We start from the raw sequence: 26,250 nt of genomic DNA, 5'->3' as shown, positions 1-26,250 counted from the left end.
ATGGAAGCCAGAGAAGAATATTAAATGGAAAAATGAAAGGTGTTAAAGCAAAAGCCCTCAGATTTTATAAAAGAAAGTGAAGCTAGATGTTCTCTTCTTACAATCAGGGAGAGAGGCGTTAAAAAAAGTGTTCAATGAGTCCACTTTCTGCTCTTTTAGTGCAGGCTGCCATTTCTGTAACGGCTAAAATGAGTTTGGATTCTCAAGTGAGGAGAGGTGAGCAACAGTTTGAGTTGAAAATGGTCTCCTAACTCAGACTATTAGCTGGTTTGATCCACTAAGATTCTGCAGTGTTTCAAACAAGGTGACCAGTGTCTGTGTACCAGGCTTCCTGAGTTTGCATGTGCATACACACCTGTAGTGCATAATGTCAGCCACAAATCCATTGATTTTTCAATCAAAGAGAAAATGTCGGTACATTTCCTGGTACTTTTTTTGTGACATAATTAGGGCTGGATGATTATGGCAAAAATAATAATCACGACTATTTTGGTTGATGTTGAAATCACGATTACTAAACACGATTATAAGTTGATCGTGTTGCCTTGGGGGGCAGACACGACAGCGTGACAAACTTTGCAAACAATTTCCTTTTGCTCGACGTCCGTCAACTTGAAGCCAAAATGTTTCCAGATGACTGAAGTTGTCCTACCTTTCTTCTCAACCAAAGGCTGCCTTTGTTCTCAATCGCTCGCTCCACATATTATTGATCCACACACGTCACACGCTTGCTGCTACTGCACAGGTGCATTCACGGTGCTTTTCCAGCACAGGAACTTACATACAGGTGCATTAATCGTTTTTCTTCGATTATAATGTTTTTATGATCGTGAGAAGCCAAAATCGAAATCATGATTAAAATTCGATTAATGGTCCAGCCCTAGACATAATCCACTCTCTTATGAGTTTTTCTGGATGAAACCACACTGTAAGCTTTTTGATAAAATGCCTTGCCTCTTAAAGTAGCACATTATGGAAATTGCATTCTTGGATGTCGACTATTTCGTCTCAGTGTCACACGATTTCTAGTCTCTGTGAGTAGAAATCCTACTGTCACTCTTCCTCCCTTTGCGTTGCCTCCCTTCCTTCGGTTTAAGCTGCTGTCTTGTCTTTTCTATTTCTTCTCACTCTTACCATCCTTCTGTCTCTGTTTGTCTTCCCCAATCAGACCAGAGCCTCATGGTCGTGGAGGCGGCTCTCAGCCGGGCCAGGCAGACTCTCCGCTCCCAGAGCAGGATGAGGAGATCCTGGGCTCTGATGATGACGAGCAGGAGGACCCCAACGACTACTGCAGGGGTAGGTGTTCAGTGTATTCAAGCCAATAAGACAATTTTAGTACACCGACATAGACCTTAATGTTTTTGTGTGCATGTAAATGTGTGTAAATCCACAATCCTACGTTTCTCAAATCCACTTGCAGTCCAGCTTTGATCCATGTGAATACATTAACTGTCATACACATACACTCAGAGTACATACTTGAACAGCATTGTCTGAATGTCTCTGCATCTGTCTTTGGTCAGGTGGATATCACCATGTAAAGATTGGAGATCTGTTCCACGGGAGATACCATGTGATCCGTAAGCTGGGCTGGGGGCACTTCTCCACTGTGTGGCTGGCCTGGGACATCCAGTAAGTTTCAATCCTGAACCTGACTATAGTGAAATGTAGATGATGATCTGTAAAAACCACAGCTGCTGCTACATTGCAATGAAGTGTGCTTTCTTAATATTGTAATACCTGGCAAAAAGAAGGGCCTTAAATAGTGTCTGGATCTCTTAATAGTAGCCGAGGAGTACAGTGTGCATGCATAAGTATGTAATGTCCCGAAGCGAGGGCCAGGAGTTTCCACCCTGCCGCTGCCTATATATGTGTTATTTATAGATATATAGATATATATATATGCTTAAGAATTCTGTAACCCTGAGCAGCACGTATTAAGTATCAGGGACCTATTAAAAAATAATAGTTATAGGTTCTAGTAAAGGCCTGGTGCCTTTTTTAGTTTAATGTCGTCGGACATTATTAGAATTTTTATGGAGGTTTGATGTTACTGTTATTGATATTGATACACATTTCAAAACAAGTTCATGCGGTTGTGATGAGTTAAACCACTGACTGTGTGTGTATGTCTTTCAGGGAGAAGCGCTTTGTGGCCATGAAGGTTGTGAAAAGTGCTGAACATTACACAGAGACAGCACTGGATGAGATCAAACTGCTCAAATCTGTAAGGCGCACACAGTCACCAGGACATAAATATTTTCACAATGACTCACACTTCAGTTATTCCAGGGTCCACAACTTTCACAACCCTGTTTGTGTGTGTGTATTTTCCAGGTGAGAAACACAGATCCTAGTGACCCTAACCGAGAGAGAGTTGTGCAGCTTCTAGACGACTTCAAAATTTCTGGCATGAATGGCACTCGTATCCTTTGTGTTCCTAAAATGCTGAAATCCTCTGTTCAGTTTCTTTAATATGCCCTGCACGTTCCCCCACACCTGTAATCAGAGTGTGAATGGTGGAAACAGCAGCACATACAACATTATCGTCCACCCTTTGATCATGTGTTGATGAAGTTGCAGGTTTTGCAAAGCAACATCTTGTTTATAAGCTGAGTTGTGTCCCTAAAATGGTGCATACTGACTAGTCTTTGCTGGTCGGCGCTGTCGTTCTGTGATGGAAGGGAACAGCGCAACAAGAACTTAAATGCTCGGCATCCTTCCATTTTCTCGTCCCTACTATGTCAGTGTGACGGCTTAGACATACTGATTACACTCATTCCAGGCCAAATAGCTACTTTTAGTGCTGAACATCCAAGGGTAAGACTGCAGCACCTCAGGCCAGACATTAATTTAGCTCATCCTTGTCATTGTGCTTGAAGGCCACATTTGTCTGCATTACTTTTAAAGATTACCATATCTCAGCCAGATCTCTACCGTAATTATTGAGTTTGAATGCAGCAGTGACAATATACAGTTTGAGTGCCAGTCATTTGGCAGTCTTGAGTCTCCAGCAATTTTATTACACCCCCAGATTCACACTCTGCGCTGCTATTTGTGATTCACAGATGTTCATGTGACGTTGGGGTGGCTGTGTGCTTTGGCACCTCTTGTAGCATCACAGTCCCCCGATGCACCGACACTCACTGCATCCCTGTCTCTCCCACGCCATCCAGTCTACAGCTGTGTGCTCAGGCAACATGCCCAGACATCCTCTGGAAACTGGAGTTAACTTTTTTGGTGTACTGATGGATTGTTCAGTCATGGGAAAACTTGAAAGAACATTCAAGTCCAGATATGTGCCGAGGAAAGATGTGGGCAATGATGTGTGTGCAGGAAGACTCATTGACTGTGTTTACATACACAAAATATTGAGTTTTTTTTTAACCTTATTCCCCCAAAAAAAAACAAAAAAACAATACTCCTATTAAACTCTTTGCATGGCTGATGAAAAGAAATATTCCACTAATATTTCCATTTACATGCAGCCATGCATATTCCGATTAATGTGCCCTTACATTTATTACATCAAAATATGGAGTAGAGCAGCTGTTGCTTGTGCCATTTTGCTTCTTTGCATAGAAGTAGGAATTTTTCAGGGATTTCCACCAGTGACAGACTTGTTGGACCATGAGAACACATCCTCTCTCTTTCATTTCTTCAACCACCCTCTTGAAAACCTGTTGATATCCAAGTCTTTCATAATGTATAAAAGTAGGTGAGTTTCTTCCTCTGACCATCAATATGGGCTTTTCTTCTGGGCATGTGTCTGTACCCCAGCCTTGCAAACTGTTTGCTAGTTGGTTTGTGGACAAGGTATCCATGAAAGTGTACAGAGCTGACTGTAAACAGGCAAGAGGCTGTGATGCATATTCCAAATGCACTGTATACATGTCAAAATAATGTTAGAAAAACCAGACGAACACCGACGTCTTAATCAGAAAATGCCACATTTGGAAAAAGGCCTAATTTGGAAAATCCAAATGCAATATGCTGTATGAAATTCAGAATATTGTCATATTCACAATAATAGGTGATATTGATGTGCATGTAATCATGGCCATTGATACTATTTCAGAGTTGTTGTTTTTTAATTAAATAGTTTTGGTCAGTGTCTAGTTCAGTTGGTGAGAAATACACAACTTAATGTGCTTTATAAATCAGCTATCCCTCAGATAATGAAACTAATCTGCTTTTGATCAAGAAAAATGTGCAGTTCTGTGTATGTATTCATATGTGCCATTATAAACTTTATTGGCTTCGGTCCATTTTAGACTGAGAAAGCTTAAAAAGCTTAAAGTCATTGTAGAAGTTGTGTTCTGTTAGTCCTTGACCTTGTCTTCCTTCAGATGTGTGCATGGTATTTGAGGTGCTGGGTTATCACCTGTTGAAGTGGATCATCAAATCGAATTATCAAGGCCTGCCCCTACCCTGTGTTAAAAGCATCATCCGACAGGTACTGCACAGCTACACCGAAACTTTGTCTTTAAAGTGGCAATCTTGAACATTTTAGTCCTGGTCGATTGGGCAACACCTGTAGTTACTATGGTAACAGCCAGTGTGGTTTGATACTACAGGTCACTGAGTTCTGGGGGCAGCAAAACAAATTTATGTCATTTTAATAAAGTCAGGCAATAACTGGCCTTATTCCCTCATTCTGTGAGCAACTATGATCTGATTTAAGTCTGCAGTCTGCGGACAGTGGGGCAAAGTGAAAAGGGAGGGTTTCCCCAGTTCACTCTGGCCACCATCTTCATGTTCTATTACTCTCAGCAATATTTCAAACTGATTCGCTGTCAAAAAATGCCCAATGACCATCTTTTTTTTGTACATCCTTTTTTGATGAACGATAATGATACACATCATGACACACATTCCATTTCCTTTGACCCCTTCATAGTAAAAGTCAACTTGTGTTTCACCAGTTAAATGCTTTTAATGTGAAAATTGTCGGTTTGCAGTACTTCATTTTCTTAAAACAACATTTTTACCACAAATATCAGCCCTTGACACCCATTTAATTATACTACAAACACATGAATACACACATCAGTGGGCCATAGGCTCAATCACCATTGTGTTACCTCATTCCAGGATAGACAGAAACTTTCAGTTTATTTTTATTAGTATTATTAATAGAAAAAATGATCACTTCATGTTTTTATTTGAATGCAGTGTCAGTTGAAACATTTGGAAAACAAATATTGGTGTGTCATCCTGAGACAGAGTTACCAGTTTTTCCACACAGCTGGAGACACATCAGAAATCACTTTGCTTATTCTGTGTAGGATCACAGAACGCCCGACAGGTAGACAATGATGTATTTAACTCTGACATACATCATTCTAACACACCGTCTTTTCTGCACTGCAGGTTCTGCAGGGTTTAGACTACCTCCACACCAAATGTAAGATCATCCACACAGACATCAAACCAGAGAACATTCTGCTGACCGTCAACGAGTGCTACATCAAGAAAATGGCTGCTGAAGCTACGCAGTGGCAGAAGACTGGCGCTGCTCCTCCCTCGGGTTCTGCAGGTCACAACCTTTTTTATTTACCCTCAGCATTCCACTAAGCAACTTCTGTGGTTTGACGGGCATGTTGCTGACAACAAAGAGGTTTGCTGTTTAGATTTATCAGCAGGTCCCGTGCCTTTTACGTTTGACTGGCATACTACTTATTTGGTGTTTACAACTAACAGGCGTTTTGATCAATTGATGTTTTTAATTGGGCTTGGTTTTAAGATTGTATTGTCAAGAGGCACAAACTGGCCATAAATTGGGAATACCCTGACGTTCCGGCTCTAGTTTGATCCTCTTGTGTGTGTGATTTTAGCGTTGAGAGACTTAAAGCATGTGGAAGTTTCTAATAAAAGGGAGAGCTTAGCCGTGTGTCAGTATGACTCACCACTGGATTGGTTATGGAAATTACTGGCTTGCTCAGACGAGTGTGTTACCCCCGCTGAGCCGGGTACCACTGCAGAGACAGTCTATTAGTACAGCTCGGTGTGAATCAACTCAGCCACCCGAACAGCATGCTAATTATAGAGAAGCGAAGGATCTGCCACATGTCGTTCACTAACATAATCCTCTGATTTTTCCTGATTCCTACAGTGAGTACGGCCCCAGCAGCCAAACCAGTAAGTTCTGTTTTGTTTTGGTCTTTTTCATCAACATATCTGTCATGTCACGATACAAACTCTGATTTTTTCGTCCCCTTTTTCAAGATGGCCAAAATGTCAAAGAACAAAAAGAAGAAGATGAAGAAGAAGCAGAAGAAGCAGGCAGAGATGCTGGAGAAGAGGATCCAGGAGATGGAGGGAGGAGCAACACCTGAAGGAGGAGAGGAGGAGGAGGATGAGGAGACAACAACAGAGACCACCGAAGACACGACTTCCTCAACTACCCTGTCTATGTCTGCCACACTGCAAGACATTGCTAGCCATACTATCACAGGTGAGCGAGAGATGGGGGAAAACTGTTTGAGTTCAAATGTTTTTATTGATTTATTGGTCTTAAAAAAACTGGTTAGATGGTGTCCAATGTGGAGCTGCAACAGTTTATAGATTAGTTGTCAACTATTAAGTTCATCCCCAACTAATTCTATAATTAATTGAGGCATCTGAAATCAGCACTACAAGTCTGGGCAAGAGTTGAATAATCCCTGTTGTATTTTACCACAGACTTGACTCCCGATGAGCAGCCCCAGCAGATACTTGAGACAAACGAGGGGAGAGACAATGCAGCCGAGCAGGAGAACAGGATGGAGGTGAACTGCAATGGCCACGCTTCCACACCAGAGAGTGAGGCCAGTCCAGAGGTACAAGGGACCAAGCAGTCGACAGAAGAGCAGGAGGACCAACAGAACGCAAACCAACCAGAAACTAACACAGAGACCCAGGACACATTAAGTAACAAAGAGGAGCATCAGACCTGTAACGGTTCAAATGGAGAACCCGACACTGATGTGCAGCAGCTCCCTGCCTCCCTGAGCCCAGACTCTGTTACTGTAGAGCTGAAGGAGGGAGACAACGAGGAGAAGAGGGAGGAGGAGATGGACACTCAAGGGGAGACCAAAAGAGGGGATGACGATCAAGGCAGCCAGGATGGTTAGTTAAACTTTTTCCCTTTCTTTTACCAACAGTATGTTGATACAATATCTATACAGTGTACTATGCATCGTGTGGTTCCACGACTTGTAGCCATATGAAGCTTGTATTGAGTATTTCTTCTGAGTATTTTTTAAGGATATGAAATCATATCAAATGTAGATATTTTTGATTTTTTGTGCATCAGTTTTCACAGTGTTTAACAAGTATACAAGCGTGCGATTAAACACTTTACACTGAATTATACAAAATGGTTCATAATGAGATCTACAGTTTTCACACTTTTGATCACCTTTGACAGCATGAAATTATCAAGAGCACATTAGTGCATATGCAATCTTAGAACCCGTCAGCTATCAGTCTGATGACGGTAAGCCTCTGGAGGCAGCGGCCTATAATTGAGGGCTTCGGGTGTAGCCAGGGGATAACCAGGCCAAGACTTCTTCTCACTTGTGCCGGCCATTTTGGCTAATTTCTGTAAACAGATATCTTCATATGTATGCCGATAGATAATTTTAAAAAGCTAAATCGTCATCAGACAATAGCAAGAGTGCATTTTGGCCAATGTGTTTCACCTCTTTGGCTTTTCACAGACTGTTCACCTGCCACTCTAATGTGATTGGTCAATACAACTCTCAAAATCTTGTCCCGGTGCCTACAGGTTCTGCACACATGTGCAGATATGTATAGAGATTAGTGCACATGAACCACAGTATGAACCAGGATTTGCTTTAATATATGCACACTAATGCAGTACGCATGTCAGTGACAGTAAAAACATCCATAATAGTTTTAACTGGAGTGGCACAGTAAGCGTGGGCTGTACAGTGTGTTCAGTAAGCACTGTAGGTGAGCTGACTGCATCAGAAAGAAGTGCTTATACATATACATATGCATATGTGATGCATATGGATTATCTCAGTACGTCACTAACAGCCTCTGCTAAATAATTACCCAGAGGGTACCCTGTAGTGTTACACATAATAAATCTTTCACTGTAAACTGTCACACCTGCTACAGGAGCAGCCTCCACTCAGAGATACAACTCTGAGTCGTCATATTTAAAATGATCCTTCGAGTTTTGTTCTCAGTTGTTGGAATGACCCAGCGCAGTTATGAACAATCTGCCAGCTTAGATCTTTTTGGTTGTCTTCCATGTGTTTTAATTTTTCTGCCATCCTCCCCCTGCTTCTCTGTCTTGTCCTCTTATCTCATTGTCTCCTTCTCCTCTCTTTAACAGGAGCATCAGGCAATATGTTAGTAAACCCCCTGGAGCCTATTAACGCTGACAAGCTGCAGGTTAAAATTGCTGATCTCGGCAACGCCTGCTGGGTGGTGAGTACAAATTTACATTCTAATGAAGGGACTCTGATGGCATCCTTGAAAGGTTTGTCGACATTTTACCTGTGCTTTGAATCTGACCTTTAAATGTACGTAAACACCAGCACAGGTGTTACTTTGTGCCTCAGCAGTCAGGATTTCTCTTCTTTTTCTTCTTGCAGCACAAACATTTCACAGATGACATCCAGACGCGGCAGTATCGTTCTCTTGAGGTGCTGACAGGAGCCGGCTACAGTACACCAGCAGACATCTGGAGCACTGCCTGCATGGTATAACAGACGCACAGAGCACCTGTAGAGCTATGAGGAGTTGATGTCATTAACACTGACTGGCAAGACAAACTGTGAAGTTATTTTAAGTGTTAGAGCCTGTGGAGTTTCATTGTAATCAGAGACAGTTTTATTAAGTTAATTTGTCATCAGAAGACAATGTGTGTGTCCTTCAGGTCTTATAAACATATTGAATGCATTTGCTACCACATAAAATATTTACAATGCCTTTTTTTTGTTGGAGCTGCATTGTTCATGTCAGCCTCCAGTTTTCTTCTCCTCTTTTATTGACTGATTGCTACTTGTTACTACAGCTACTGCTGCAGCCTACACTGTCACACACACACAGACTCAGCTGTGAGCATGTATATACACACATAATGTAAGATACAGTAAGCCACCATTAGTGAAAACAGGAGATGTTAGCTGACCCACAGAATGACTTCAGACCCCAATAATATTAAGTGTTGTGACAACATTGACATGCTTTGAGATAAAGGAAAACAAAACATGACAGTCAGGGAATCCTTGACCTCACTGACCACACGAATGCATCTGTATTTGATTAAAACCCATCCATCCACCACTTATTGAGTTTATGTGTGTTTTTATCCTCAGGCCTTCGAGCTCGCCACTGGAGACTATCTGTTTGAACCCCACTCTGGAGAAGACTACTCCAGAGATGAAGGTCAGTGTCTGCTTCCCCTGAGACATCTGTTCCCAAAATGTTAATTCCTTAATCTAGAATTAAGACTTAAATTGGTATTAAAATGTCTTAAATCAATCTTTCAAAAGTCTTAAAAAGCTCAGACATGGAAAGTGGGATTTTATGAATCGTTACCAAATGCCTCTCTCATTTACATCACACAGATCAGGATAGTGGAAACAATACTCATATTTTGTTTCCAGCTGGGATGCTCAGAGTTGATGATCCACTGTCTGCTAGCTAGATGTAGCTGTATCCTGGACTAAATTGGGAAGTGCTAGTTCAACAAAAATTGGCTATTTAACCAAGATTTTGCAGCATGGCTGAAACCGGTACAAGGCAGTGCATACGAGGCTGGATGTTTTTTTTGTTAAGATATTTTTTGGGGCATTTCGGCCTTTAATCGATAGGACAGACAAGTGTGAAGGGGGGAGAGAGAGAGGGATTGACATGCAGCAAAGGGCCACAGGCTGGAGTCCAACCTGGGCCGCTGCAGCAACAGCCTTGTACATGGGGCGCCTGCTCTACCACTAAGCCACCGACGCCCCGAGGCTGGGTGTATTTTATTTAAAAAAAAGTTTTTTACACTTGGCATGATGGAAATCAACGCGGTGGAATGCAACACAGAGTCAGAAACACAAAATTGCCAAGAAAACCTGGCAATAAATGCCTATTATATCCAAAAAAAGTCACGTTTTATGTTATGTTAAAATAAAATTTGGGCAAAATTGTCCCTAAGCCTAAGTAATTAATGTCAGTTTGGTTAATTTCTTTATAAATTGGTCTTAACTTTGACTCCAAGTGGCATTTAAAAAAAAAAGAAAAAATCTTAAATCTAACTTGCCTTAAGCTGTAGGAACACTGCAACTAGAGGGCTACTTCANATTTCTTTATAAATTGGTCTTAACTTTGACTCCAAGTGGCATTTAAAAAAAAAAAGAAAAAATCTTAAATCTAACTTGCCTTAAGCTGTAGGAACACTGCAACTAGAGGGCTACTTCAATAGACAAGACACCCTGAAATGAGTATGAACGGCAGGTTTATTTGGGAAGGTGTAGACTATATAGTGTAAATTGTTCCGAGTCCAGCACTTCACATTCATTGCAGTCGTCCTGTTACCCTTCATCAGCTGTGTTTGTATGTCTCTCTGCCTCCCTGTAGATCACATAGCGCTGATCATCGAGCTGCTAGGTAAAGTTCCTCGGAAGCTGATCTTGGCAGGCAAATACTCCAAGGAGTTTTTCACCAAGAAAGGTAAACACGCCCGCCCTGCCACCAGCTGTCTGCTGCAGCTGAATCCAGTTCATGCTTAAAATATGCTCAGGTGTGTTGGTGCAAAAGTTACTATTTCAGAGTGAGCACCTGACGGCTCAAGGGAACAGCCATCTGCTCAGTTTGAAGGGCAGAACTTGCAATGTAAATTTAGTACAGCTATTTCCAGTACATAGAGGTGATGCAGTGGAGTCATGCCAACCAAAAACACACATTGCTGATATAAAACCATAATTTTTCACTCTATATAATATGCAGTCTGCCAACATTCAGCAGTATAATTACTGAAATGTAGTATTTTCCCCCAGGCGACCTGCGCCACATCACCAAGCTGAAGCCATGGGGTTTGTTTGACGTGTTGGTAGAAAAGTACGAGTGGTCCAAAGAGGAGGCCCACTGCTTCAGCTCCTTCCTGCTGCCCATGCTGGACCTGGTGCCTGAAAGGAGGGCCACCGCAGCCCAGTGCCTCTCCCATCCATGGCTCATATCCTAAAGGCCAACTGTGCACACCACTCTCACCCCCACCCTCTTATTGTGAAAGGATAAATTAGGTTTTGGAGATCCTGGGCTTGGAAACAAAGTAAACAAACACGTTCATGTCCACGAGACCCTGTGACTACATCGTGCCTGCATCCTCTCATCATGGCTCTCAGAGGCTACCCACACACTCTCATGAATTCAATAGACTGCTGCCTGGTTTTTGTCCTGCTTTGGACTACGCTGGTGATAGAATACACTCATGGTCTTCTTCCTATATTTATGGCTCTTCTGTTTGTTTTTTTACTGGCTGTATAGGACTTATCAACCTTGCTCTCTTTTTTCCGGACTCTAGCTCTGTCTCTGCAGCACATTATTCTCTGTATTTTTAGCTTTGGATAATCAACTGTCCGATCTGAAAGGAGGTTGCACTTGTCTACAAATGCAGAAAGCAGGAAGTAACGTAAAGACTGCCATCAAAACCACACACTGTTATCATTAAGGATATTAACAAACCAAACCTGTGTCTGTTTGCCAGTCACCATGTTAGCCGTGCCAGCTTTTATGCCTTTGGCTGTCAAAATGTGTGCAAAGTGCTCAGAATTAATCAGTGCGTAATGCTAACAGCCGTTATGAGAGAATAGAAATGTTCTTAGCACTGTTGAGTTAGCTTTATCCTAACAACACTTTTGTACATTTGTATACAGGCAGAACTACATGATTAGAAAGCAGACGTTTCACTGGCTCATCAGAAATCAAGCTCTATTTTTTAAGTAAAACCAAACTGTGTAATATCAGATTTTTCAAGTGTAATAGTTTCAGTGCTATCTCATGTCTTAAAAAGCACTTGTATGCACAAAACAATGTGAAAAACAGTTTTTTTCCTACGTCATGCACGAGAGGATAACTTCATGCTGTTTCATACTGGGATCACTTTTTGCCTGTTCAGAAAGGCTTCATATAACATTTACCACATTAACAGTAAAACTCTGTGGATCGACACCCAGGGTGCAGTGCACCAAATAGTTGGCCTTCATTCCCCCCCCTCTCTGCAGCAAAAGCTTTGCACAGCTCCTGACTGTCAGCAATGTAAAGTGAAGGCACAAGCTGAGAGGTTTGAGCTGTTTTGTTTTTTTTAATACGTTTTAGAAATGCCTCGAAGAATGTTGGTGGTAATTAAACTAAAGCTTTGTTTCAAGAGTTCCCACTGCACATGGAGGTGTTGGATTTGAAAATAATAGATTGTACTAAAAAGCAGATGCTGTAATAATGCTTTGAACCCCCTCAAAACCATTTTGTTTTTCTACAAAGTCTCCTCTCTCTCTGTTCATGTCTCCACTCTTCATTTGATTGTTCATTTTTTTTCTGTAGGTAATAAAAATAAACATTTTTCAAAACCGAACTGGATTGTGTATTGCCTCATAAATGTGCCACTGCAGTGCGCAATCCTCAAAGACTCTGTATTAAACACATCATCATTAATCTAATGCATCATCAGGACATCTAGAGGGGAGATACTGCAGAGTGGTATCAGATTGTATTTTCACTGAGAGCTAACAGAGCTATGATTCAGGATTATATTGAGAAATGTTGGGACATTATTTATCAGGATGTCACACTGGAATCACTCCAAAGGCTCCTTACATGCATCACGGTTATTCGTTTGCATATTACATGATAAAATACAGCATTATAAAATGAGTACTGAAATACATATTACATATCTAACATCACACAGGGCAGTTTGCTCAGCTTTTATGACAATTCTCTCTCCAGGGTAACAAGGAGCTTCTCTGGTCATTTTTAATAATAAAATACCTGCAGGAAAAGTCGATTAACAGTCCTAAAGCTTTCAAATACATCGGAACCCCTCGAGTCAGTAGTGTTCCTCATAAAGCCTCATCCATCTCTTCCCTCTGTTGTCCACAGGAGGCTCAGGCGTTATCTGTAGATGAGACAAAAACATGACTTAAAAAAGAAGCTGATGTTACTGTAATTATCAGTTCAGACACTGACAGATTTGTGTCAGTAGCTCAGCTGGATTTCAACATATACACCTACTATTCAACAAGACCCAAGAGTCTACAGTCAGCATGCTAACATGTTGATGTTTAGCAGTTAGTATTTTCCATCTTAGTTTAGCATGCTAACACAAAATACAGCTGAGGCTGACGGAAATTCAGGGTGGGGAAAAAATCGATACGTAGTATCGCGATATTTTGTGTGGCGATACTGTATTGATACACGGATGTCAAGTATGGATCTTTTATTATTATTTTGTTACTAATAAAATATATAACTTTTGGCACTACAAAAATAAAATCTATTGCTTTTTCAGTCCACTAGATGGTGCTGATGTCTTTTTCCTGGTGAGGTCAGCAGAGGTCTCAGCAGCATTTGGCAGGAAGTTCATCAAAACAAAGATGGAGGTGCCGGAGAAAAAAATCAGAAATGTGCTGTTGTCGTTCATATCAAATGTCAGGACTTACTTTGGATTTTTTAAACGCAGATGAAATGGAAGACTTGCACATGGCACTTGACACATGCAATTTGCAAGCAGTGTCACATCAGAAGAAAATACTCACCCCACACTCCACCATCCAGAGGCAGCGTTAGCCGCTGACGGCCAAGCTACTGGTAAAGTGCTGCGCCGAAAACTCAACCAACACTGGACACACGTAGCTTGACAAAACTACCATCCAACTCTGAGAGAGCTAAGAAAACAACATAGTCCATCACCTACTTCATGTGCAATCAAAAATATCATTGTAAATATTTTGTGAAAGCACCAATAGTCAACCCTACAATACCATGATATGGTGATATCAACATTGAAGTTTTTGGTCAAAAAATATTGTGTTACTTGATTTTCTCCATATCACTCAGCCTTTGATTAAAGGTATTACAGTTCATCCTCTGAGGAACAAGAATGTCTGTATCATATTTAACATCAATCCATCCTATAGTTGTTGAGAAATTTCAGTAAAAAAAATATCAACCTCATGTGGTCACTAAAGTAAGTTAAAGATCACCAAAGTCAGCAGGGTTCAGCCTCTGGGAACCGTGGATGTCTGTACAAAATTTCGTGGCAATCCACTCAGTCGTTGTAGAGAAATTTAAGTCTGGACCAAACTGCTGGACTGGACAACACTGCCATCCAATTTCCTCTCAGTTCACTGAGACCTCAGTGAGTCATCACTTATACAGACATCATTGAGGTTTCAAGGGTGCCCAGCCTCTGCTTCACCTCTTTCCATTTTCCCTGCACCACTTAACCCAAGACTGAACCCTCTGAAACCTTTAACTTTCTTCCTGCCAACTCTATCATGCACCCTTTTCCTCCCTCTCTCATCTCAGCCTCTCAAATGAAACCCTCCATTCTTCATTTTCTCTCCAGCTAAATATTATCATTTAGCCTGCGTCATCCTCTCCCACCCCACCTTTTTTTCCACCCTCCCTCCGCTCTGTTACCTTTCTCCTCCACCTGAAAGTCCTCCGGCAGCAGCTTGTCCTGTCGGCTGCCCAGGCTGAATGCGAGGAAGGAGAGGATGAGCGAGTCCATGATGCTGATGATGGCCAGGATGTAGGCCCAACGCACCGTGCAGTTGCCCAGGGTGTATTTGTCGGTCCGCTGGCCACACATGCGCTTCACCTCGTCCGAGTCCCAGCCGTCGGGATAGATCATACAGCCAATCACCATGCATGTGCCTGATAGACAGGAAGCCACCGTTAGTTTATTCAAATGCACAAACTTTAAACGATCTTGATGTGGGAATGTTACAATTACAAATAGTATGTATACTCAAGTGAAAATAAGAGCTGCTTCCTTTTCATTTGACTAAATATGACTACTTTATTGCATCTCAAAGTGAAAAGTTGCACTTCCAACTGCACATTTATCCGATAGCTTTAGTTATTACATATTCACAAATGAAGATTTTTGTGTGCAATACATCTCAAGAGCAGAAAAATAAAGGTCCAGTGTGTCGGATTTGGGGGCATATATTGGCAGAAATGGTATCACATTCTTAACTATGTTTTCATTAGTTTATAATCATCTGAATCTAGGAATCTTTGTGATTTCATCACCGTAGAATGAGCTGTTAATATCTACATAGGGAGTGGGTCCTCCTCCACGAAGTCTGCCACATTGTTTCTACAGTAGCCAAGAAGGGGCAAATCAAACACTGGCTATAGATAGGGCCATTCATGTTTTTCATTTTAGCTTTGGCCACTGTAGCTCTCCCACACACACCTGGTATGCAGATGTTTCAGTCTGCAATCTCACCACTAGATGTCACTATGTCCTACAGACTGGACCTTTAAATGGCAACTATAACTGTAACTTTTTCATGTAAAAACACCAAACATTTCATGGTTCAAACTTCTCAGATGTGAGGATTTGCTGCTCTTCTTTTTCGTATTTTAATTTATTCTTTTACAATTGTGAGGCTTGGACCATTGGTTGGACAGAACAAACAGATGTCACTTTGGGCTCTGGGTAATTGTGATGGCTGTGTCTCACTATTTTCAGAAGTTTTTACCACCCAAACAATATTGAGAAATTAATCAGCTAGTTAGTTTGCTTTACCTCAACCGAATACAGCAGTGAAATGCTGATTAGACGTCAGTTAATTAGGAATAATAATCTGATGATATACTATACAATTATATAACTCACAGAGAGCATTTTAATACTTTACATACATTTACCTCATTATAGTTACATCCTTTTTTCTCAGTGAGATTTTTATCTGAATACGTCCTTCACAGCTGAATGTTTGTGTTTTATATAATAAAATGTTGGCTTGTAAAAGCTCATCTTGCTGCTGTTCGTGATCAATATCACAAACCACCTCCAATGTTAGAGCAACAAAACAGCAAGAGGGAGAAATCACCAGAGAAATAAAATTTATATTCATTCAGGTACACACACACACACACACACACACACACACACATACACACAGGTGAGTTGCCTAGCAACTCCAGAGCATCTCAACTCCAGAAAGATGAACTCGTTCATCCATTATTGACTCTGCAGAAAGGCAGCCGCCCTCGTGCCGTCCCACCTCAGCGTGCAGAGCCACGTGAAGTATCAGGTGATGAGATGAAACGTTAACACACAAACACACACTTTCACTTTCTTAGCCTCACACACGCTTTCACCTTCTCAAAAAAAAAAAAATCTCCCTTATTTCAAGATAGATCATCATTAAACTGCAACGCTCTTATCTACTAATACGAGAAATTACATTTTCAGACAATTTAAAAACAATTAGGACTCCATTTTTTTATTTCTTAATTTCCCCCCTCACTTTTATCGTTGAGCTGGCTCAAATTAACTCTCAGGAAAAAAACTTAAATATTCTTTCACTTGGGCTAATTCAAAGGGAATAGCTCATTGTATACAGCACATACCTCAAGATTTACTGATAATTTTAACTCAGTGTGTCTACCCCTCAAATGCAACATGGGGCCATATGAGTATCTTTAAAAACAAAATCATTTGCAGAACTTCTGCAATCGGACTCCAAAGTAAACCTGTCAGACTAATTTAGAGGCTGAAACAGCTGAAAAAAGATATGTATGTGTGTGTAATATATGGACATAAAAAGTCTGGCATTCATTGAAGCACACGCGCATGCGCGCACACACACACACACACACACACACACACACGCTTAACAGCAGGTGTGAGGGGTCTGCAGAGGAAGAGGAGAGAGTGTAACAGCACACCTCCAGGTTGATCTCATTATTTGTTTCATTACAGGCTCGTCCTTTCACTTGCAGCTACATCTGTTCACAAGCTGCTTCATGTTTCAGGAACAGAGTCATGTTTCACCTCTGTCTGTGTGTGTGTGTGTGTGTGTGTGTGTGTGTGTGTGTTGAAGGGAACTGCTGAAATGTTGTTGGATGATCGTTCATGGATACTTCACTCTAAGGTCAAATTTTACCGGACAAGTCCTCTATTATGCTTCTGCATAACCTTGAGTTGTCTTGTATTTCTGTTTGAGGCCTGAATGTGCTCATGTTTCCTCTCTGTGTAAACAAAGGACCTGCAGTTAGTGCTGCCAGGTGTCCTGAGATTTGGTTTAGCTCACTGTTGTGTCTTTCTACCCAGTGGTGGAAAGTAACTAAGCACATTGACTCAAGTGTTCCTTCTTTCATTCTGCTTTACACTTCAGCTGTACCAAAATTCAGAGGAAAAGATGGTTATTACTCCATGACATTTCATTGACAGCAGTGTGCTTAAAACCTCTGACCTCTGAATTTTGAACTGATATATTATTAAACTACTAAACTATGCTGTATAATTTTGAACATGAGACTTTTACTTGTGACAAAGTATTTCTATAGTGTGTTATGTGCTACCTTTATAAAAAAAAATTGAATTCTTCTTCCACCAGTGTTTCCATCATATTCATTTTCACTTCTATGTGTCATTGCTTATTAATTAGACCAGGTTTTCCTGTCTTTTTCTTTATGTCTAAGTAATTCAGTATTTGTATAGATGACACCTTACACAACTTTTTCACAACTTCATACCACTGTTGTTTTACTGTTTTTACTATCTTCACTTGAATTTATTGAACTTGCACTCCATATATCTTAGGTATGCAGGGACTGTGTTGTGCCAGATAAATGTTTGTGTTCTTCTATAGTGTTATTTATTAATGTTGCAGCCTGATCCCAGAGAAACATTCTGCCTTGGACAGACATGTATTGATAGATTCATTGATTTTAACCTCCTGAGACCCTGTGCTCTCGTATGAGGACATCACTTTTTGGGTTTACTCAACCTTATACTCCAGTCTACTTAACTTAGATTGTGGACACATTGTTGTGCCATCAAGTGGTAGTAAGAGCACAATATACTCATCCATATAAAAACAAGATGGCAGCCATCTCTGCTAAATCAGTCTGCAGCCGATCCTGACACAAAAGTGGACAAGGTCCAGAACCTGATCACATTTTATGGTTGAAACTTGTTTATTTATGATTAATAATGCTTGTAGTTTGATATGGCAATGAATTTGACCAATTTTAACAACAGTACCATTATTAATTAGGAGGTACTGGTTTGAAGACATTGGGGCTTAATTGTTGTTGACCATGTTTAGTTTTCTATCAGGTCCTACTGATCCCTAATAGCTAGGAGAAATTAAAGATGCACACTAATTATATAGCTGATTAAACATCTCATTTTAAACTTAGAAACTGGAATTTCCTTGGAGTTCATGCCATGTGAATAAAGTTAGACACTATGGCAAATGTTAAGTGTTAAATGAGCAGATAAGAAGCTTGTATGAGAAGCATGCTTGGCGGCAGGCATGCAAAGAAACTCAAAAAGAGAGACTCATAATTTCTGAGAATAGGCCTACTTTGTAGCAATGAAAGTGTATGTATTTTTGTTTTATTTTTGTACTGCATTCTGAACAGATTATATATTTAATGTGCATCAAAATCTATACTGTAGGATTATGGTGCTAGTGGTCTAATCAGAGTGTGATTTAAGAGATTATATGTGAGACTAATTACATGCTTTTTTGTACCAAGCATCTACAGGCGCTTTTTGTGTGCAGCTACAAACTTTGGAGAGACCCTGGTGCTCACTGGAGGCCAGCTGCATCCAGGCGCAGATCTTGTAGACGCTCCCGGCGTTGCAGAAGAAGAAGAGGCTGAAGCAGACGATGCTGCCCACCACCAGCAGCATGGAGATCCCCACGAAGAACATGGCCGTCTTGAAGGCTCCGGATGGGATGGAGCCGAAGTCCAGTGCGCTCCCTTTGCAGGTGAGCTCCGAGGTGAGCGCGTTCCCAATGCAGTAGTGGAAGAGGCCAAAGTATCCGGCCTGCGGCGTGTTGACGCTGTCTCCGATCCAGTAGGGCTGGATGAACACCACCACGGTGATGACGGCGAAGGTGATGGTGAAAACCGTCCACAGGACGCCCACGGCGCGCGCGTTACGCACGTAGTTGGTGTGGTAGATTTTGGCTGCCTCCTGGGCCGGCAGCATGGCGACAGGCAGGGCCTCTCAGAGGTCTCTTGGATGATCTAACAAGTGGCAAACTTCTCTTGAATTTTCTTTCCTCTGTAAAGATGTTAAAGAGTCATCAGAAAGAGCTCTTGGTTTCCTGGATCAAATATGACCGTGGACGCCCAAGAAGTTTCCTTGTTGTTAACATTACAAATGTCGCCTCAGATCAGTCTCTATAAGGTTACTGGGTACCACAGCATCAGTAAGTGGTTTCTCCAGTGTGTTTCATGGATGAATGTTTCTCCCGTCTGTATCAGCTGGCAGTGTTTCGTCTCCAGGGGAAGCTGCAGTCCTCAGGTAGGCTGATGAATGATTTATGGTCAGATGATCCGCAGAAACACAGGTGGCAAGTTGGACTATTCTCCTTTCACTTTCAAGGCCATAAGCTGTAATCACTTTCCTTTATTTCATTTCTTTCAAATTCCTTTCTTTCCTTTTTTACATAGAATATTTGCTCAGATAAGAAACAGTATTCTAGATAGGGTCAGACATAGGCCCACTAGTCCCTTCCACTAGGCCCCTCTAGTTTCATGTTTTTAATATCTGTCAGGTCTTAAAACAATACTCATATAGGCTACCCATGTGTAATTGTTCCTCCTTGCTGACGCACTGCAGATGGATGTAATGGGTTTTGAACTAAAAAGACATTCACTTTAAAACATACCAACTTGAATTGACTGAGTGGATTATGTCCCCCATGTGAGGCAGGAATCTCCTCTCAGCCAGCAACCAATAACTCTTGACATGTGGGTATGTGAGTATTGATTTATGAAATGTGAATCTATCCGTTCAGTTGAAAGTAAAGACTGAGCCAGTGATGGAGAGAGACCCTGTGACGGTCTGAATAACATACTTGTATGTACTACAGCTAAACACTAGATGGAGCTGCAGAGCTTCAGTGTAACTACATCACCAGCATTTTTCCCATTTTGCCCCCAAATCACTCTTTAGATAAGTCCTACATTTGAAGTAAACTGGAGGGATTTGAACCTTGTACTGCTACCAAACAGGCCAAATGTGGAGTTTTATGTGTGGGGTGGTGGTGGCACTGGTGTTGAGGGGAGGGGTCAAGTGTCAGCAGTTCGGTGTTGTTGTTTTTTTTTACTTTTGTATGTTAGATTATCTACTGATACATAAAGACATTACATTTTCAGACAATCTGAGACAATTAGGGCTCATTCTTTACATTTCCTCCCCCACTTTTATTGTGTCACTCTCTAGTTCACACCTTGAGTTGGCCCTAATTAACTCTCAGAAAAAACGAAATATTCTCTCACATAGGCTAATTCAAGGGAATAATTTACTGTATACAGTGCATACCTCAAGTTTTATTTATAGTTTTAACTCAATATTAGATTATATTGGAAATGTACATTTCTATACTATACCATAAATCAATTACAAGTTAAATTCCCAGTTGAAAAATTATGCATGAAGAAAAGTACGTAAGTATTTTTGGTGAAAACTACTTAAGTGTCAAAAGTGAAACTAGACTACTAATTATGTAATGCAAACTGCTTACTTTCTAGAGTGTTCTAATCAGGGAGGCTGGGGATGATTGTAAAACAGAAATAGTGGTAACACTTCCAATTTCTCCAACCAGGAACAGGCTACAAACCACCTGATTCACTCTGCACATGTTTAGTTTAGTCTTTATTCTTCTTCAGGTGAGGAATTAACACCCTATGGCACACACAGCCAAGTTTATAAGGAGAAACACTAATGTTGTGGTAAGAAAGTATTTTATTTCATTTATTTTAGTAATAACAGTGCATACTTTAGAGTTAATTTTCTCAGATTTAAATAATGTTGAATATGTGTCTTTGTAGGTATCTTTCATGCAAGTTGGTAGGGCTACACACACACACACACACACACACACACACAAGAATGCAAGACGAGTGCAAACACATACACAGACAACACATACGTATGTAAGTGAGTGTATCTACTGTATATGTTGTTGTCGTTGTTGTTGTCGTATGTCACTGTCATTATTGTAGTCGTTATTGTGGTTGTTGTTTGTTGTTTTTGCTTGTTGTTGTTATTACAGTAGTATTATTATTGTTATTGATATGAGTATTGAGTGAACAAGGGGTAGGACCAGATAAGTGTATACTTCTTCCTACTCCTNACTGTCATTATTGTAGTCGTTATTGTGGTTGTTGTTTTTGCTTGTTGTTGTTATTATTGTTACTATTATCATTACTATTGTTGTTGTTATTACAGTATTATTATTATTATTGATATGAGTATTGAGTGAACAAGGGGTAGGAGCAGATAAGTGTATACTTCTTCCCAGTCCTTTTGAACATGTAAATGAGATGTGAATATATTGTTTTCTTCTCTTTCTAATTGTTTTAATCAATTGCTTTTTTTTTTTTTTTACATGTTCAAATCAAATCAAATCAAATCAAAGGTACACACACAAACACCCAGCCCCGCCCAACACACTCACACAACAGTTATGTCACACAAAATTTAAGTGTTGAATTAAAAGATTGCAATGTCTTAAGTTTAGGTCATCACCCTTATTATATAATGTAACATTTTACCCAGGCTGTGTTACAACTAACCTGGACTATTGTAACATTTTGCTTCTTGTGTTTGAGACCAAACCAAGCATTTTCTGTTTGTGTTACACAGATAACAGCTACACCATTCAGTAGCAGACACATGTAACTTTCATATATCACATTTTGAATGCACTGGCTTAAAAGGTTCCAAGATACTGACAGAAATGGTAAAAACATTACAACCATCCCAAGTTTCCCATACATTATTGTATTAATATCATTACTGAATCATGTGCAAGCACTTAAAAGTTTTAAGGGGTCAAAGTGGAGCTAACTGCAACTTTATATGGCTGTGTAGTTAAATCTATAACAATAAATCATATTTCATAAACTGATGATTTGTTCTGTAAATCCTAATCTGTGAAGTGACTATCAGCTATAGCTGTTAAAGAAATGTAATACACAGCACAATATTTCCCTCTGAATTTTAGCAGCTTATAAACCCTGTCAGTATGATCAGTTTTCTTCCTTGTTTTTCTGATGCTTTGTATTCACCTATTTGTACGAAATGTGTTTTGTGTCCTGTTCAAAATCCACACCATCAATCCTGAAAACAAAATCACTTGATATCTCACATCTCATGCTTTTATTGTGGCAACATTAAATGTTTATGTCAGATAAAGTACTTTGAAAATGCATGTTTGTGGTGCTTTGTTACAGTCACATCATATTATTATTTCCTCCATGCTTTTCACGCACTCAACAACAGTGAAGTTGTGCTGCCGTCTGTAACGTAACACACTTCACTGTCACAGTGTTTTTCCACGTCTGTTCAGTGGTTTTGTTCTCAGTGTTGGCCCACATGAATATATTGACTTAAAGACGCCCTTTCACATGCATAATGCTGATACATTTGACCTTTTGGTTGCTTTCAGATTCTAATCATCCAATACTGAGGCGCACAAAGCTCCTTGCTGACTAAATAATATAACAATCTTAGAGCCTGATTTTCAATCTATTTAAAATTTAACCTGATATCTGTCTGTGATGTTTAGTTGCTCTCAGTTTTGTCTCACTTTCTTTGTTTTCTTACCATTGATCTGGTACATGTAATAAGTTGATATATAGATCTGCAGCGGTGTGTTTGCACATGTCTTTGTGTGTGTATGAGTGTGGGCGCCGGCGTGTCAATGCACTTAGCTTTATTAAGTGATACGGCCCCAGAGTGAGAGGGAGGTTGTTTATAATCAAGTTATTCTGGAGCAGCAATCCAATTTTCCGATACAGAATGGAGTGAGATTTCATGTGTGTGTGTGTGTGTGTGTGTGTGTTTGTGATGCTGGGATTTAATGCATTCCTTGTGTATGCGTGTTTTTGTTTTGTGCGTGTGTGTGTGTGTGTGTGTGTGTGTGTGTGTGTGTGTGTGCATGTCTGGGTTTCTTCTATGAATGCATAATGTGATCAAACATGTTAGTCACAGCTTTCTAAGTGGATACATTAACTATAATGTTCCATAACAGTGCAAAGACAGTAAATCATGAGCAAGGCCCTGCTGACACTGGTCTGCTCACATACGGTAGACGTTATAGATAAAATGAATACATTCTATTTTACCACTGAAACACTTTTAGCAGAAGCTGCCTCCAAGCGTTGAAGTAAAAACAGATTTTCTAAAAGCTGTGTAAAGTTGTAAAAGCTATCAATAGAGCTCATTCTATGGCTTCAGGGGGAATTCAGGAGTCTGGTGATGCTCCTTACGGTATCCTCCATCTTGCCTGAAGTGGAAGCTGTATGTATGTGTGTGTGATTAACCTTTTACACCCTCTTTAGGCCGATTCGCTCTGTGAGCCTCTGAGAGCACAAAGAGGCTTTTCTGCTGTTTCAGCATCTCTTCCTGTCCCTTTCTGCGCGCCTTCTTTAGAGGCTGTTTCCATAGAAACGAGGTGCAGGATGCCACCAGCGAGATGAGAGGGGAGGTGATGGGGTAAGATGACAAAGAAGTTGAGAACATGAAACTAATTCAGTGACATGTTGCTACTAGAATGAGTGAAAGCTTATGATCTTTTCAAATTCTGGTTCAAGGAAGTGGATTTTTTTCCATCTACAAATGTTATAAACACATTCACACAGGTACAGAATGTGTACAGAATGGACACCAAACATCTGAGTATCATGTAAATTATTAATTTGTATGTTTAAAGTAATCGTGACAGCTTGTTCCTGGAGCTGTGGGCGGGGCCACTGTCACAGATGGACTCTATTAGTCTTTTGTGAACGTGTGAGTAACAGCATGCAGTGGGCTTGGGGCAGGGGACCAAAGAACAACCACTCCTTGTTGACCCCCCACTCCCCACCCCTCCGTCCTCTCTCATCTGACACACATACATACACACTCACACACACTCTGCCCTGTGATGCAGCACAAAATCAGTCAATGAGTGTCACTGCCTCTCCCCGAGGCTGCAGCAGCCACTATAACCCACCAGCCTCCATCCCAGCTGCCTGCCCGCCCCGTCACAGCCCAGCAGGAAGCACCAGAGCTTGGGCAAGAAGCGGAGCAAAGTGTGGGTCAGCGTGTGCCCTGGGGAAGGAGGCTGGAATGTAGGTCTGCTCTACAGGGGATCATGTTCATGACTCATTACTGATCACCCACCATGGTTATATCCTTCTGTGGCTGGTAATATGTGAATACATAAATGCTCCACATGCAGGCTCCTCTGGACTCTCATACATACATCCTTAAAGTACAGTATATTGCTTTTTCAAAGCATCCTTCATGAGTGCAAATGTGCCATGAAGGGGTGGTAATCCTGAAGATGTATCAATACAGAAACATTTACTGTCTTGCTGAGAATTAGATGTTAAGATTGATACAATTTCCTGTTTGTTGCTATTCAGGCTACAGCCAGCAGCTGACCACCAAGACATTGATATTCGGTTGAATTTAGGCTGTGATGGTGAGTGACCAAAGTTCAATGTCAGGACAATGTGTAATGCCAACATCAATTGATGTAGAGTACTGACCGATGACTTGGATATTTTGTTGGTTTCGAGTTGTGTTAAGTAACCAAGATCCAATGTCTTCCAAACGTCTCATACCAACATCATCCTCATGTGGAATAATGACAAGTCACAAGGTATGGAAAACAAAATCCCAACGTTTGCAGAATGTCATAATGTTAACATGAACACATCCTGAAATTTGAATGTCATTGGACATTTAAAGTATTGTCAACTCGACTTTCATACCTACCAGGATGTAACGTCTGTCTGACGTAAGAGTCCAACGTCTTTCTGATGTCATTTTGACATCTGGTGCCAGCATGGTTAGCTTAGCGTCATGTAAAGACTGGGAACAGGGAAACAGCTATTCTCTGTTCGCAGGTGACAAAATCTGCCTACCAGCACCCCCAAAGCTTAGTAATTAACATTTTAAAATGTGTTTACCTATATATATTCTATGTACATGAATATTATGATTTATAATTATGTTTTTTTTAATGGCAACTGAGTGTTCATGTAGCTATATAGGCCTATATGTGTACTAAAACTTGTGTAAGACTGGTTTCAGCTACAGCTACCTCACAGAGATGACAAAACTGTAGGATTAATATACATATATATATATATATATATATATATATATATATATATATATATAACGTGCTAATTCGTGAGCTTGAGAAGTGTTTGTGGATGAATTTTGTTTCTTCTGGACAGAGCCAAGCTAGCTGCCCCCCAAACATGCCAACATCAATTTGACATACAATACAGACGACAAAAGATTTTGATATTTTGTTGGTTTTAAGAAGTGCTGTTAAGTAACCAAAATCCAACATCTTCCAAATGTCATGCCAATGTCATCTTAATGTAGAATACTGACATTTAGCCTTGAGGTATGGAAAACAAAACCCAGCGTCTGCAGAATGTCATAATGTTAACGTCTACACAACGTCAAATTCTAACATTGTCAGACATTTTAAATATTGTCAACCCGATTTTCATTCCAACCAAAATTTAACGTCTGACCAGACCAAAATGAGTTTCCTCCGTGGGGTGGCTGGGCTCAGCTTTAGAGATAGAGTGAGGAACTCGGACATCCACAGGAAGCTCGGAGTAGAGCCGCTGCTCCTTCACTTTGAAAGAGGAGTCAGTTGAGGTGGTTCGGGCATCTGATCAGGGTGCCTCTTGGGTGCCTCCCGCTGGAGGTGTTTCGAGAACGTCCCACTGGTAGGAGGCCCCAGGGCAGACCCAGAACACGCTGGAGGGATTACATATCTCATCCGGCCTAGGAACGCCTTGGGGTCCCCCAGGAGGAGCCGGAGAGTGTTGCTGGGAAGAGGGATGTCTGGGGCGCTTTGCTCGGCCTGCTGCCCTCGTGACCTGGCCCTGGATAAGCGGATGAAAATGGATGGATAGATGGACCAGTGTGAGAGTCTAACGTCTCTCTGACATCATATGAACGTCCGGTGCCCTCTGGGCTTGCACTACCTCCACTCACATTCCCACACATTGTAA

The 26,250-nt window shown here is 40.8% G+C and overlaps 2 protein-coding genes across 2 annotated transcripts in view; one reads left to right on the top strand and one right to left on the bottom strand.

Moving 5' to 3' along the window:
• The window catches only part of srpk1b (SRSF protein kinase 1b), a 29,799-nt gene extending 17,238 nt beyond the window's left edge, over positions 1 to 12,561 (top strand). The window contains exons 3-16 of the mRNA XM_050037104.1: positions 1,169 to 1,296; positions 1,524 to 1,632; positions 2,140 to 2,227; positions 2,338 to 2,425; positions 4,350 to 4,456; positions 5,374 to 5,539; positions 6,116 to 6,141; positions 6,229 to 6,457; positions 6,685 to 7,110; positions 8,351 to 8,445; positions 8,613 to 8,720; positions 9,339 to 9,408; positions 10,588 to 10,680; positions 11,007 to 12,561. Coding sequence (XP_049893061.1) covers positions 1,169 to 1,296; positions 1,524 to 1,632; positions 2,140 to 2,227; positions 2,338 to 2,425; positions 4,350 to 4,456; positions 5,374 to 5,539; positions 6,116 to 6,141; positions 6,229 to 6,457; positions 6,685 to 7,110; positions 8,351 to 8,445; positions 8,613 to 8,720; positions 9,339 to 9,408; positions 10,588 to 10,680; positions 11,007 to 11,191 — 1,918 coding nt within the window. The 3' untranslated portion in view covers positions 11,192 to 12,561. The remainder of the gene's footprint in view (positions 1 to 1,168; positions 1,297 to 1,523; positions 1,633 to 2,139; positions 2,228 to 2,337; positions 2,426 to 4,349; positions 4,457 to 5,373; positions 5,540 to 6,115; positions 6,142 to 6,228; positions 6,458 to 6,684; positions 7,111 to 8,350; positions 8,446 to 8,612; positions 8,721 to 9,338; positions 9,409 to 10,587; positions 10,681 to 11,006) is intronic.
• Positions 12,262 to 19,443, bottom strand: lhfpl5a (LHFPL tetraspan subfamily member 5a). The gene is made up of 3 exons (XM_050037107.1): positions 18,793 to 19,443; positions 14,647 to 14,883; positions 12,262 to 13,120 (listed from the first exon to the last, which is right to left on the bottom strand). The coding sequence occupies exons 1-3, from the start codon at positions 19,193 to 19,195 to the stop codon at positions 13,110 to 13,112; spliced, it is 651 nt and encodes a 216-aa protein (XP_049893064.1). The 5' UTR covers positions 19,196 to 19,443; the 3' UTR covers positions 12,262 to 13,109.
• Positions 19,444 to 26,250: the final 6,807 nt, after the last annotated feature.

This window comes from Epinephelus moara, chromosome 24, assembly GCF_006386435.1.
Source record: "Epinephelus moara isolate mb chromosome 24, YSFRI_EMoa_1.0, whole genome shotgun sequence".
NCBI lineage: Eukaryota > Metazoa > Chordata > Actinopteri > Perciformes > Serranidae > Epinephelus > Epinephelus moara.
The sequence above is the reverse complement of the archived record's forward strand: the minus strand, read 5'-3'. Positions and strand labels throughout refer to the sequence as shown.

Bases quoted from the DNA above. Each gene is read 5' to 3' on its own strand.
- lhfpl5a (XM_050037107.1), bottom strand. From the start codon at position 19,195: ATGCTGCCGGCCCAGGAGGCAGCCAAAATCTACCACACCAACTACGTG. The intron at 14,884-18,792 runs GTGAGCACCAGG...CCTGTCTATCAG, and splicing joins CTGGATGCAGCTGGCCTCCA to GCACATGCATGGTGATTGGC.